The sequence below is a fragment of the Artemia franciscana genome, chromosome 15 (assembly GCF_032884065.1).
Source record: "Artemia franciscana chromosome 15, ASM3288406v1, whole genome shotgun sequence".
Classification (NCBI taxonomy): Eukaryota; Metazoa; Arthropoda; class Branchiopoda; order Anostraca; family Artemiidae; genus Artemia; species Artemia franciscana.
The window spans coordinates 43,235,849-43,251,408 of NC_088877.1; the positions used below are offsets into that span (position 1 = coordinate 43,235,849).

General features: G+C 33.3%; 1 protein-coding gene across 2 annotated transcripts in view; it reads right to left on the bottom strand.

The window, feature by feature from the left end:
* The window catches only part of LOC136036510 (uncharacterized), a 94,113-nt gene that overhangs the window by 14,933 nt on the left and 63,620 nt on the right, over window positions 1-15,560 (bottom strand). For both annotated transcript variants that reach the window (XM_065718801.1, XM_065718802.1), the window contains exons 8-10: window positions 13,798-13,914; window positions 8,522-8,681; window positions 1,457-1,557 (exon numbers count right to left, since the gene is read on the bottom strand). In XM_065718801.1, the coding sequence (XP_065574873.1) occupies window positions 1,457-1,557; window positions 8,522-8,681; window positions 13,798-13,914 (378 nt within the window). The remainder of the gene's footprint in view (window positions 1-1,456; window positions 1,558-8,521; window positions 8,682-13,797; window positions 13,915-15,560) is intronic.

Sequence of the window (15,560 nt, forward strand, 5' to 3'; positions counted from 1 at the left end):
AAACCCCAAAAAATTCAGGAATAGTAGAAACAGAACCAGAACTTAAGTTCCCAAAACCCTTCTTCAATTGCAGATAACTCCTTAGAGTGTAGAAACAAAAACCAGAATGGGGATTCTATTAACAAAAATACCCACAATAGGGTGGGTTTTATCCTTGCTGGAGTCGAAAAACAAACTGTGTTTTATTTAAATTTTTCAAGACGACATCAATATAATGTTTTAATAATCTTCCCAGTGGGTCGCTCAGTTTTGTAATAAGTGGTAAAATAGCGAAATTTTCCTTATCGCCCTCCACAGGGATATTCCCAGTTGAAAATGATCGAGTAAATGAGACTTTTCCCGCCTTTTTTTATTCTTTTATCTATAATAAATAGATAAATAGCAATATCGTTTTGATATCAATTGCAAAATGTTATATCCTTTGGATAATTTGGTTCTCAGACCATGCAAGACTCCGAACATACTCATAGCACACGATTAACTTGAATATTACTGATCCTTTTTTCAACAAGGAGGGGGAATGGAAGAAATATGTATGTGCCTACCGTTGTGTGTAGGTTTGCTATAGATAGAAAACTCAAGGCTGAAACACTTTTGAAAAATTTTAGCATCCACATAAAATAGTTGACGATTTTCATCTAGTTCCCAGTTAAACCGAATGTTAAAATCCAGTGTTGTAACATGTTTCAAAAACAAGGACACGTGAATGGAATTTTCCGCGAATATATTTTCATATGAGTTCTTTGTTTGACTTGCTATGAATCACCTCGTTGCCTCGTACGGTCTCATTCTCGCATTACACTAGGCAGGGGATGAAAATGGGAAGCTATTCTATTTCTAAAATCACCCTAAAGCTAAAGAAATTGCATGATAGGAAAAAAAAGAAAAGATAGCTATACTTCATTGTCCAAACCGGTGGAGCTGATCTTCGTTTCATAGCCCTTGAGCAAGAGAGTGCAGTTGGGGTAAGGAAGGGGAGGGGGCCAGCCATCCTGTGGTTTCGCAAACCCTCCCTATTTACCTTCTCCATATTTCTCTTGGTACCCATTTAGAACTGAGTCGACTGTGGCTGAGCTTACAGAGTCACATCCCTAACCCCTGTCCCAAACTATATCACCAACACCAGGACTCGAGTTTAAACAAGAAGGACAAAGGATTGCAAATTCAGCGCACTAACCATTCGGCTAGGACATCTCCCAAAGTTTATTTTTTTCATAGAAAACACGTAACAAAACTTGCTAAATATACCAAAATGGAATCAATTCTTCTATCTATCTTAGAGTTAATGCATTTTTTTTCTGGGATTTTTTAAAGGGGAGGATTTACTTGTCTATGAATATTTAACAATAAATGAACTGGAACTATATCCCTGAAAAGGCTTCTACTCTTTGAACCTGAATAGTCTTGGGTACGCTACCCTCGTGAAAAGATAGAAACCAGAATCTAAGAATATTACCTCCTTCAGGTTTGCAACCTCTTTCGTCAGAGCCATCTGTACAGTCTGGTGCACCATCACATCTCCATGACAGTGGAAGACATTTTTCTTCTGATTCACATCTACGAATAAAAATAAACAAAAATAAAAGACAATAAAAAAAAACATGAACAGTTAATAAAACACTTGAACATTTAGCTAAAATTCTCAAGTTTACTGTATTCATTCGGCTATTACGTAACAAGTTTAATTATTTTTTTATTATTTTTTTGTAACTTAAGACTTTTCTTTTTTTATTAGTTATCAATGGTAGTATTTTTATACTCTTAAAATTCCAGGTTGGGTCTCATAAAATTTTTGAAGATGTAATATACCTATCGTTTATCTTATTGTTGCTTCCCTGAAAAAAGTGTCACTGAAAAAAAGTGTTGTTACTTTCCTGAATTCTAAAAAAAAAAAGTTTAAACCTGAAACATTTTTTAGTTATCAAGTTTTGAAACTAATCAAGGTGAATTTTAAATCCGATCATACTGATACAAAGATTCAAATTATACCGAACTTTAGTTGAAAGCCAACCACAATGAAGTTTTAGTTAGCATTCTGAACTAGCTTTCATCCAAAATAAATGTTCAATAGATTTGACCTTGGCCCAAGACTAACTAATCAGAACATAATTTAGAACATTTTCATTGTTTATTATCTTCAAAGTTAGGACAGAAAGTTATCTCATTGATTGGTAATAATATTTAAATAAAAAATCAAATTTGGTGGCCACCTTTATGAATTACCAGATTTTGGAGTACGTACAATCTTGGATTTTCTAAGGACAAATTATTGGGTCTTTAGGGAATCATTAAACGAGACAATAAACCTGAACACCATTTACACATAAAGTCAAAATACAATATAAAAATTGTTACTATGACCTTTTTAACTTAAATGATTTATATCTTTGTTAAAATATCTTTAATTTATCTTTATATTTTTGGATAAAAAGATAAAAAAAAATATATATATAAATACATTTATTTTTAAATTAAAGATATATCTTAAATTTATATCTTTATTAAACATCGATATCATTCTTAGCAAAATCTACTATTGTTTCATCCAAAAAGCAAGAAACTTTGTATTATGTATGTTTTTTTGCTACCAAGTCCTTATAATTCTTGTCAAATCAAAAAAAAAATAACATAAAGTTGTATAGTTTATTTGTAATAAGAAAATAAAGGTAAAAAACATAAAAATTGAAAACAACTAAAAAAGAAAGTAAAAAAGAGTTTTTAGATATATCAACCGCAAAACCAATGAAAGTTTTTGCATGAAAGCTTAAAATCGATTTAATGATGTGATTATTAATCAGCCTATCGATTTTTGTTCAGACGAAATGCCAAATTCAAATGCTAATGACATGAAATCCCAATCTATAAAGATATTAAATAAAAAAAACAAGTTTTTTCAACTGAAAGTAAGGAGTGACATCAAAACTTAAAACGCACAGAAATTACTTCGTATATGAAAGAGGCTGCTTCCTCATCTACGCCTCGCTCTTTACGCTAAAATTTGACTCTTTCTCTCAATTCTTCTTTCTAAAACAGTAAAAAACTTAAGTTTTGATGTCACTCCTTACTTTCAGTTGAAAAAACTTGTTTTTTTTATTTAATTTCTGAACGTTTTTGAATCAATGCATGTTTTGATTTTGGCTCTCCGCAGAGGAATAATCAAAACAAAATTTGCATATTTTTTTTTTTTGGCTCAATGGCTTTCTCATAGTTTTGATCGAATCATTTTGAGAAAAAAGAGCGGGGGACGAAGCCTAGTTGCCCCCCGATTTTTTGGTTAATTAAAAAGGCAACTAGAACTTTTTAATTTTTTACGAATCTTTTTATTGGTAAAAGATTTACGTAACTTATAAATTAGCTTACGTAAAGAACTTTTGTATTCTCATGTTTTTATTACATATATAAGAGAGATTCGCCCCATCGTCAGTACCTCGCTCTTTACACTAAAGCTTAAATTTTATCCCAATTCATTAAGAATGACCCCCTGAATCACAAAAGCCGTAGAATAAGAAGTTGAAATTACCGAAAATACTTTAGCGTAAAGAGCGAGGTATTAGAAGGAGGTGAGCCCCTCATATGGGTAATAATTTCTGTTTGTTTTAAGTTTTATTGCTGTTCCTTACTTCCAGCTGAAAAAGCTTTTTCACTTTTATTTTTTAATTGTTTTTTTTTAAATAATGCTAGTAAATCCTGCTCTCTCTTCATGGAAATTTTCTTCTCCCATTACAAATTCTCGAAGGGAAGTTCCCCCAGCATATCCCCCTCTTCTCAACCCCTCCCAAAAACTAAAAAAATCCTCCTGAAAACGCCTGTATACTCCCCAATAACCATTACTATATGTAAGCACAGGTCAAAGTTTGTAACTTGTTGCCCCTCCCACGGGGACTGTGGGGGAGTAAGTCGTCCCCAAAGACATAGTTATAAGGTTTTTCGACTACGCTGAATAAAATGGCTATCTCAGAATTTTGATCCGTTGACTTTGGGAAAATAATTAGCGTGGGAGGGGGCCTAGGTGCCCTCCAATTTTTTTGGTCACTTAAAAAGGGCACTAGAACTTTTCATTTCCGTTAGAATGAGCCCTCTTGCAACATTCTAGGACAACTGGGTCGATACGATCACCCCTGGGAAAAAAAAACAAAAAAACAAATAAACACGCATCCGTGATCTGCCTTCTGGCAAAAAATGCAAAATTCCACATTTTTGTAGATAGGAGCTCAAAACTTCTACAGTAGGGTTTTCAGATACGCTGAATCTGATGGTGTGATTTTCGTTAAGATTCTATGACTTTTAGGGGGCGTTTCCCCCTATTTTCTAAAATAACGCAAATTTTCTCAGGCTCGTAACTTTTGATGGGTAAGACTAAACTTGATGAAACTTATATATTTAAAACCAGCATTAAAATGCGATTCTTTTGATGTAGCTCTTGGTATCAAAATTCCATTTTTTAGAGTTTTGGTTACTATTGAGCCGGGTCGCTCCTTACTACAGTTCGTTACCACGAACTGTTTGATATATGAGGGGATTCGCCCCATCGTCAGTACCTCGCTCTTTACACTAAAGCTTAAATTTTATCCCAATTCATTAAGAATGACCCCTGAATCACAAAAGCCGTAGAATAAATAGTTGAAATTACTAAAAATACTTTAGCGTAAAGAGCTAGGTATCATAAGGAGGTGAGCCCCTTATATGGGTAATAATTTCTGTTTGTTTTAAGTTTTATTGCTGTTCCTTACTTCCAGGTGAAAAAGCTTTTTCACATTTATTTTTTTATTTTTTTTTAAATAATGCTAGTAAATCCTGCTCTCCCTTCATGGAAGTTTTCTTCTCCCATGACAAATTCTCGATGGAAAGTTCCCCCAGAATATCCCCTCTTCTCAACCCCTCCCCCCAACCAAAAAAATCCTCCTGAAAACGCCTGTATACTTCCCAATAACCATTACTATATGTAAGCACAGGTCAAAGTTTGTAACTTGTTGCCCCTCCCACGGGGACTGTGGGGGAGTAAGTCGTCCCCAAAGACATAGTTATAAGGTTTTTCGACTACGCTGAATAAAATGGCTATCTCAGAGTTTTGATCCGTTGACTTTGGGAAAATAATTAGCGTGGGAGGGGGCCTAGGTGCCCTCCAATTTTTTTGGTCACTTAAAAAGGGCACTAGAACTTTTCATTTCCGTTAGAATGAGCCCTCTTGCAACATTCTAGGACAACTGGGTCGATACGATCACCCCTGGGAAAAAAAAACAAAAAAACAAATAAACACGCATCCGTGATCTGCCTTTTGGCAAAAAATGCAAAATTCCACATTTTTGTAGATAGGAGCTCAAAACTTCTACAATAGGGTTCTCTGATACGCTGAATCTGATGGTGTGATTTTCGTTAAGATTCTATGACTTTTAGGGGGTGTTTCCCCCTATTTTCTAAAATAACGCAAATTTTCTCAGGCTCGTAACTTTTGATGGGTAAGACTAAACTTGATGAAACTTATATATTTAAAACCAGCATTAAAATGCGATTCTTTTGATATAGCTATTGGTATCAAAATTCCATTTTTTAGAGTTTTGGTTACTATTGAGGGTCGCTCCTTACTACAGTTCGTTACCACGAACTGTTTGATGAAAAAGGTTTTGAAATTACAATTTTTAATTTTGCGTTTTTTTTATCTCTTTCTCTCCCTTTTCTTGTCCTTTAAATGGCAAGTGTCCTTGGATTGACAAATGACAAATGGTCATTTAAATGTCCTTTAGTTGAAATTTCATGACAAGAACTAAACTTTTATTATGATTGGGTTTGAATTAAAATTTAATGAATTAAAGCGAATTAAAATGCGACTAAATTGACTAAAATAATTCATTAGATTGACTAAATCACTAAAGTAAAATTAGTGAATTAAAGTGAATTAAAATATGATTAAATTCACTAAATTAATTCACTAAATATGACCAATTCACTAAACTAAAATTTAATGAATTGAAGTGAATTAAAATATGACTAAATTCGCTAAATTTATTCACTAAACTCACTAAATCATTAAATTCGCTAAATATGATTAAGTTGCTAAATTAAAATTTACTGAATTCAAGCGAATTAAATGTGACTAAATTCACTAAATTAATTCACTAAACTCATTAAATCACTCAATTCACTAAATGTGGTTAATTCACTAAATTAAAATTTTATGAAATAAAACGTGAATCTTAGTAGCAATTTGATCTGATTATAAATTCGTCTTGATTACTTAAAAAAATTAATAACTAATAAATAAGAAAACCTGAAATTTATAAAAAAATTTTCAGGGGAGTAACAATAAAGTAAACAAAGGGGCCTACAAAGCTTCAAAAACTATTCTGAGATAGAAACACTTCCTCCAGTGATTTGAACAGCATAGAATTTATTGCCATTGATAAGTAATAAAAAGAAATGAATAAATAAAGATCGATAGTTATAATGAAAAGTCTTCAGTTACAAATATGGGTACTATGGCCTACTTTACATAGTTTGAGAGCCAAATTCTTGTGGATATGAGACTCAATTTGTTGGTTGCTCAAATGCGGTTGCCTGGTGTTAAAACTCGATATCTGAATATATGCATCTTTATGTCATACTAGCAACTAATAAGCAATAATAATAATATTTTCCCCCCAAATGTTCTACGATTGTTATATTTTTCCCTGATACACCATTACAGTTTGTATTGCTCGTCGATTTGGCTTGGTACTTTCCCTTCGATAGTTCGTCCAATCCGTGTGATCCAGAATAATGCTATCCGAGTTTTTTGTGATGTTGGGAACCAGGAGGCTTTGAGGTCTGTGTATAGAGATTTAAATATAAAATATATTTTTTATGTTGTCTTGGGGTCACGCAAGGTAGTGTATTGTTTATGTTTTTTTTGTTTTTTTGTTGATTTCGGTATATGGTCTCATTCTCTATATTTTCTTATTCTCCATATTGTTTCTTTATTTTCTTTGAATTTAGCACAGCCTCACAAGCTTCGCTTATGTTGTGCTACTGATTAAGAAATGTTTATTTCTAATAAAATTGTTCTACTACTACTGCTACTACTACATCTTTAGTCATACTAGCAACTAATATAAGCAATAATAACGATTATTTCGTCAATAAATTGAATGGGGCCTGGGACAACAATAGACAATCCACAAGGAGTACAAAATTTTTAAGTCAAGAAAGCTGGAAGGAAGTGCTTTGAATGAATACTTTTTCCCCAAATTCTCCAAAATCCCCAAACTTGATCAAGACAAGTTTCTTTAAGAAATAATGCTTTATAAGTCTCTACGGGTCATAAAATCTATTGACGGTTAAGCAGCGATGTAAATCAAAAGACGATATATGCTGTCAGGTAGTGAACTGCGTATGTGCAATTTCCTGAAAACCGTTTCGGGAATAAAGTCGACATTATTAACAGAGTGTCGGGAAAGGAGGGGTTTAGTGAACATCACCATTTGACATAGAGGTAGGAGACAGAGGATATTTTCTTCTGGATGTATTTTACCAAAATCTTCAAGATTTTTCAAATTTCTTCAAGAGATACTAATGTCCTTTGTTGTCTGGGGAGGGATGACCAGCAATGCCCCTCATCAGTCAATCCATGGTAAAGTATAGCCCAAAGTTTTGTGTTAGATTCATGGCTTGTCTGGGTTAAGGGTTCTTTATTATAATAACAATAAGTCCTAATATTTATATTTTTACACTGCTGGGAGATGAGCTCCCAGTCAGTGATATACTGGGGGATTTTGTACCCAGTTTACTTCTATCTTTTCTTCCATCTACACTATTGAATTTTATTTTCCTAACGTAATGGTTTTGACAAGTAATGATATTCCTAGTACCCTGTATGCATGGAGGAACTATAAGGATGAAATGCAAATAGCCTGGTAAACTAATGGGGGGGGGCAATTATTTCTCCCTTAGACTACGAAAAATACGTTTCTCCAATATTTTCTCTGAAGGAAAAAATATAAAAAGAACAAAATCGCCCCAGCCCCTTGATTTTGAAAAGTACTTTTTTTTGTATCTGCTCTTACAATTGGGAAATATCTACCCCCCCCCCCCCCAATACATTTTCATGATAAGCACCGCCGGTAGGGACTGTAAATTATAATGCCGTATTCTTTATCGATTACCTTTACCTTTATACTAATCAAACCTTTTTGATATCTTTATGCCAAAAATTATTTTTTTTAGATTTGTTTGATTTAAAATTACTGCTATTTAAATAAGAGACTTTCAGGAGGGACAGGCAATCTAAAAACCATTTTTACCCGCTATATTCTGACTCTTCGAATTGATTAAGAATCATTTATTAATTAAAAAATCATGCCAAAATTATTTAAGATGAATGGTCTTGCTCAACACAATCATCGTCACAACCTGAAATTATTTCGCATGCCTATCACGTAAATTAAGGATTTCGCCATTAATTTATTTATAATGCAGAGAAACCAAGGACATGACATGGTTAAGATACGACATTAAATCTATGAAAATAGAATGAACTTGAACAACTTACTTGAATTCTGATTCAGAACAAGGAACAGCTCCACATTGTCCAAGCGCTTCGTCCTCTCCGTTGGGACAATCCCGGTTTCCGTCACAGGACCAGGATTCGGGTATACAAGAGCCATCATTACATTGAAATTCGTTGGAGGCACAGCTGTCAGTTGAGCCACCTGAAAATTTACCGCAAAACATTATCATAACGCGCATTAAACGATTAACAAAAAACGTTAAACCATTATATAACGTACAGCCGCAACGTACAGCGTGTCACTTTCTTCATAATATATGAAATGTAACGTAATTTACAGCAAAGGTTTTTTTAATGGCGAAACTCCCATACTCGTAAATCAAAATTTGAAGTCAGAACAGGTAGGCTTACCTAAAGGAGTCATCCTTCTATGGAAATTAAACCTAAAGGAGTTCTATGGCTTACCTAAAGGAGCCTCCACACAATGGAATTTAAGATGATTTAAGGGTGAATATACAATGCTGGCAATGCCAATAATTTGCCAATTATGATCAGAATTATAATTTTTAGCCCATCGTTAATGGGAATATAAGTAATAGAGAACAAAACTAAATTAATATATGATACATGAATGAATAATTGACATTAATAATATAAATTAATAAATGATTGATATTTATGCTTGTATTTTGTGTGCTTATTGTTTTTTTTACATTGCTTTCTTTTATATTTGTGTTTATTGTTTGTTTTTATGTTTCCTTCTTTTATGTTTTTTTTTATTTTTTACTCCGTGTATTACTTTTGCATAGCGTGTGCTAAAAATAGATATAATAATAACGTGTATCCATAACATTTAACATATCGTTGTTTGCATAACGTTCTAAATAGAAGGTAATTTGTTGCAAGGATTTTTAATGAGGAATAATGCTATCCTGGCAATAACGATATATTGCCCCTATTACTCGGAATTTCAATTTTAGTCCATCTTTAATGCAGCAAATACTCGTATGACACCTAAATCTAATGACCGAGATTTGATTTTTATAGAGGTCTGATTTATGCAAAGAGGAGTCTATAAAGGGGGTCAATTTTGAGGAGGATGTGGAGTTCACTTCATTCAAGAGAAGACTAATGTGGCTTTTTTTCCTTTTTTTCCAAGTCACGTTTCGGTTAGTTATTAAAGTATGGAGACAAAAAGAGTAAACCATTGCCAAAATTTTATTTCTCAAGTATTTAACAATCAAGGAAAGGGCCATAATGCCTTCAGGTAATGCACGATTTCGCCTTTTCTTTATTTTAAGTGGGCAATGAATGTTTATCTTACAACTAAACAACAAGGGGACGCATCAGTGTAACCAACACCAAAATTTCCTTTCAATGATTTCAAATTTCAATCTTTTTTTCTTTCATATTTTCAATGATTTTCTTTGTTTTTTTCAAGGTGGGGGACTATAATCTATAATTAAAGTTTTTTTTTTATGACGATTCTAATTAAGTACTTTTTATGTTAATGTGACGTCAATTTTTAGCTGATAGCGCTACTTTTTAAATAAATATTCTTATAAAAAAATAGAATAGAAAACGATTAAGTGTTATATATTATTTGATGATATATCACATGTATATCACATCATCAACATCGAGGGCCGTACTAGGTTTTTTTTTTGGGGGGGGGGCTACAAAAGGATTTTTTGGGGAGAGGGGTAAAAAAATTAAAAAAAATGTATCAAAAATTGGTTTGTATTCTTTTTTGTTACATTTTTAAGAGTCGAACAAAATTTCGGGGAGGGGGGGGTAAAACTTCGTAGCTCCCCGTGGATATGGCCTTGTTTAAGTCATATTGCACGTCATGTCACATTAAAAGATATTAACATCACCAACGATATATTGTCTCGCAAATAAAAAAGCAGATAATTTCAAAGAAAACAAGATAATCAATTTAGATAACCTGGAATGCAAAAAAAATTAAGGTCACATCTTTCTCTAAAGTGAATTGGTTGGAATTTTCGCTTTCAAACATTAGGTAAAAGCCAGTCTCCATAAACTAGGCCTATGTTAGCTTGGGGAAATCTTCACTGGTTAAGCAGGATAGTTGAGTTTAAGCTGGTAGACCAACTGATGACATAATTTCGTATACTTACCCTACCCTGCATTTCAAAGTACCTGAAAAAAAAACCCATATGCACCAGTTTTTGGGTAATTTGCAAAAGGCTAGAAGATGGTGTTAATGATTTTTCTTTCAGACATAAGTGCCAGTTTCCACTCTCATAAGTTTCTTGTGTTCTTTGCTCATACCAGCAAATTATTTTCTTTATTAAAAATAAAATAAGAAAAACAAGTTTTTTTAACTGAAAGTAAGGAGCGACGTTAAAACTTAAAACGAACAGAAATTATTCTTTATATGAAAGGGAGTCAAACTAAAGTCAAACTATAGCGTAAAGAGCAAGGCGTTGAGGAGAAGACAGTCCCTTTCATATACGGAATATGAAATCTGTTAATATGATATATGTTCATTTTAAGGTTTAATCTCGCTCCTTGCTTTTAGTTACAAAAAAATTGTTTTTTTTAAATAAATTTCTGAACGTTTTCGAATTAAAGCAGGTTTTGATTTTGGTTCACCGTACCTGAATAATTAAAACGAAATTTGCACACTAATTTTACTTTTTTGGCTATATGGCTTTCTCAAAGTTTTGATCTGACGATTTTGAAAAAAGGGGTGGGGGAGAGGGCCCAGCTACCCTCCAATTTTTGGTTACTTAAAAAGCCACTGAAACTTTTAATTTTATTTGCGAACGTTTTTATTAGTAATAAGTATACGTAACTTACAAATTACATAACGAATTTCTATATTCGTATATTTTTATTACGTATGTGAGGGGTTCGCCCCCTTGTCAATACCTCGCTCTTTACAGTAAAGTTCAAATTGTGTTGAAATTTTTGTTCAAATTTTGTCTTTATGAACGACCCTTGAATCACAAATGCCGTTTAATTAAAATAAATAGCTCTTTTGAAATTACTAAAAATCCATTAGCGTAAAGAGCGAGGTATTGAGGAGTGGACGAACCCTGTCATATACGTAATTAATTTCTGTTCGCTTTAAGTTTTAATGTTGCTCCTTACTTTCAATTGAAAAAAAAACTTGTTTTTTTATTTAATTTCCCGTTGTTATTTTAAATAATGCTGGAAAATCCAGCATTATTTGATTTCCATTCATTATTTGAATTTATTGAAAATCCATTCATTATTTGAATTTAAAAAAAGGTTATAGTTGTGGCAAAAGTCAAAGTCATGGAAACTCTCTTCCCCCATGATAAATTCCTCCATGGAAAGATCCTCTCACGTAACATTTACTTGGTAGCAGCTACTGCTGCGATCTTGATCTCTATTAATTTTAATGAAAAAAAATATATATAATATTTTTTGAATCTCCAAAACTAAAGCATAACTGTTTTGATGACCTCTCCTTGAAAAATAACTTATTTTTAAAAAATTTGCCTTTTTTACTTTCGTCACTTTGTAAAACTGTGAGCAAGCTGTGATTAACTGGGATTTAAAATAGAAGAAAGTTTGCCAAGGTTTTAAAACTTCTGTCATGTCTAAAAATAATAATTGCAAAATGCAGAATTGAATTAACCTACTTTTAGTTGTATTCAGCAAAATTTCAATTGTTTCGGGTGTTATCAAACGGAACTACATGCAATGCTGCACTACAAAAGGATAAATAGAAAGAAGCTGATTTCGGGAAACAGAGTAATTCATCTTCAGTAGTTATTATTATACTGTCACAGCATAAAAATGTAATTTTATATTACATAAATCAAGCAATTCCGATGTCCTAGATTTTTTTTACAATATTTTTCAATGATTTTAAATGTATTAGGGTGATTACCGTACGAAAATACACAATTTTAATGAAAATGATTTTTGAAATGAAGAAACATTTACTAGCACAAAAAAAATTCAAGTCTTACAAGACTTCGGCAATTTAGCATGGGAAAATAGGTAGTGGCGTCAATTCATAAAAATTTAAGGAATGAAGCAAAACGTATTTCGCAAAATCTTGGGGCAGGGCACTCTTGTTTTTCTAAGTTTACAAATGAAAACACCAAAAAAGCATTTTCAATGAAAATATCATCAAAAAAGTATTTTCAAACCTAGAGAGAGGCGAAAAAATCTAGAGGGTCACAGGATCCCCCAGGGGCGTCGTTTGGGGATCAATGGGGGCAGCTGCCTCCCCCCTAATAATGTGAGAAAAATTATTATATATCCCGTGCCTCTTAACTATCTGTATATGGACCTCTCTTGCCCAACTCCCCTCCAATAAAAATGCTTGAAACTCGCCCTTGCCCCTCCCCCAAATATACACCTTTGCAATTGATAGGGATGGTGACGATGTCACCATCTCTATCTTAGATAGGAACTTGAACCTACTAGCTCTGACACAGTGTATAGCGTGAAGCGACTTTATTAAACAAAAAGAAAATTTCTATAAAATTTCTACATGATTGGTCAAATCAATTTCTAGGTTTATAGGACAAAAGCTGAAATTTCTGTAGAAATTATAACTAATCTGTTGTTTTTCTGTATGTTTGTTTTTTTCGCCAATTATGTTAAAACAAAGTCTGCACAAATAGGCCTAGGTTAGCTTGAGAACATACTGACAGGCTGACTAGGCTTAAGGAATCTATTTGTGATAGGATTCTACCTTTTTTACGTTCCTCTACAATTTAAAGTACCTGAAAAGACAAATACGCAATAGTTCAGGGTAAGCTAAATAAGAATCGCCTCACCAAACTATAGATAGCACTGATGATCTTCTTTTTTAACTTGAGTGTTACTCTCTAATTTATCATACTCACTGGGTGTACCTTTAAGAACTGTCCGATATCAAGCAAAATCAACAAAAATCAATATAATATAAATAGGCTAGGTGAGGGCAAGCTAGGTCGTGATCAATTCTTATGTATGTACCAAGAAAATAGTCTCAGGGTTAGACTTTTCTTGTCTTTAAATGCATCGCTTGTCTCTGCCTTTTCTATCACAAAGCTAATAAATTTCGCAACTGAAAAAAACGTGAAAGTTTTTCTTCAAAAAAAGTATTTTTCTAAAATAGTGTGGGGGGGCATTTGTTTTAAACAAAAATGTCGAAAAAAAATATTTCCCAAAATCTAACGGAGGTATTTCCCCTGCATCTTCCTAATTGACGCTCCTGTTAGCACCTAGTTCAGACTAAATCCCTGTAGATCGTAACGTTGTCTGAAAAGCGATCGTGTCATCGCAAAATATGTGAGTTGGTTAGAGAAAAGAAGTTCTAATACCTGTAGCTAGATTGAGGCACATTTCTGGATCACTGGAATCTGGAAACTGTTCACATCTAAAGACCTGTGCCAGGCGAAGCGAGGGTAAGATCATTTCTCTGCAACTATCAGCAACGGCTGTGTGGAAAGGAAAATAACTTTAAAAAAAAACATGGAAATTTTAAAGAAAAATATAACTGTATTCTTGGTTATATATATTTATTTTAATAGAAGGTAAAATCTTTCTGGACTTCAGAATTTCTTAGAAATTCTATGATAAGAAAATATTCACTAAAAAAAACTATTATAAAAAGGCACTTGGTTTTTGCAAAATACGTGAATAAAATAACTGGATTTTCATAAGTTAAATATACAAATTTAATAAAGCATTTTGAAAAAATACCACAAAAGCGCTTTTTTCAAATTGTTTTGAAGGAGGTGGTACGAAAAAAATTCCAAAGGAGACATAACATGGGCGAGATATAACAACAAAAAAACTCGCAAAATATCCAGACTTACAAGAAAGATGATGGAGCAAAGGACCCCGGCCAAGCCCTAGTTTTTGAATTGTTCAGTACAACACATATTTTTCCTTAAACATTTTGGGAATTTCCCTCGCATTTGTTTTCCCAATCCTTTAGTTAACTTATTCTTTGGTATTCTTACACCTCATAGACATTGTCAGAGAAAATAGAGCCGGTCCAAAAAAGGTGCCTGAGAATTATCTTCAATAAGAGTAAAGTTCCCTACCCTACTTCAGGGAGCCAAGTTAGTCACCCTCAAGTAACGGAGAAGACTTTCGGTTCATTAACACAGTCCTGACTGGCAGAATTCCCGGACAAGGTCACAATTCCCCTGCCAATCCCCCCTCCTAGACCTTGGCTTCCTCGTTTCGTTTCAACAAAAATCTACAATTTCACTCCACGTATGTTTTTTCCACGTAAAGATACAGAAGAACTCATACGTAGTGGAGACAAGGCCGTATTCAGGGGGAGTTAGGGTTTACACCCCCCTCCTCCTCTGAAATGCTTGTCCAACTAATAAAAACGAAACAAAAGTGAATGTAAACCAATTTTTGATGCGTTTTTATAGTTTTTTGTAAGCTTCCCCCCCCCCACCCGAAAAAATTCTGGATACATCGCTGAGGGGAGGAGAGAAGGCATCGCTCAGGGGAGAAGACTTCGTTCCTGCATAAGTGCTGTGTTAGATAAAAGAATCTCCTTCGCTCTCCACCCGTTCGCCCCTTTTTTACCACCCAATGGGTAAATTTTTTCTTACTAAATTTGAATATTCTTTTTATAGTCTTTTTCTTTTTTACTTTTCGTGTGTTTTTAGTCGCAAGGTCTTGATTATCTTAGTGTTTGTTAATCGGTTTGATTCCTTTTAAATTCTGCTGTTCTTAATTATTTTTAATCTTTTTGAAATCTTGCCCTTTTTTACCTATCTTATCATATTTGTTTGATTTTTTAGTTTTGCTTTTTGCTGTTTTACTCTTAAGTTAGACATTGAGGTGCGAAATCAGGGTACATGTGATAGCCAATTTTTGGAAATAAATATTGTCTTGAGAATGCATGGTGAGATTATTGCTTGGCAAAGGCAATTTCTTAACCATAAGCAGCATATTGTTTATGTCGTTTCTCTTTTAAATTTACAGCAGCTTGTTTCTCTCTTCTTCTTTTTAAATAGTCTTTAAAAGCAAATTCACACAATACTTTCCTCTTGTTTGCATTTCAAATTTATTTATAGCCACAAAGTTGTATTTAAATCTTCTAGGTAATTTTCTC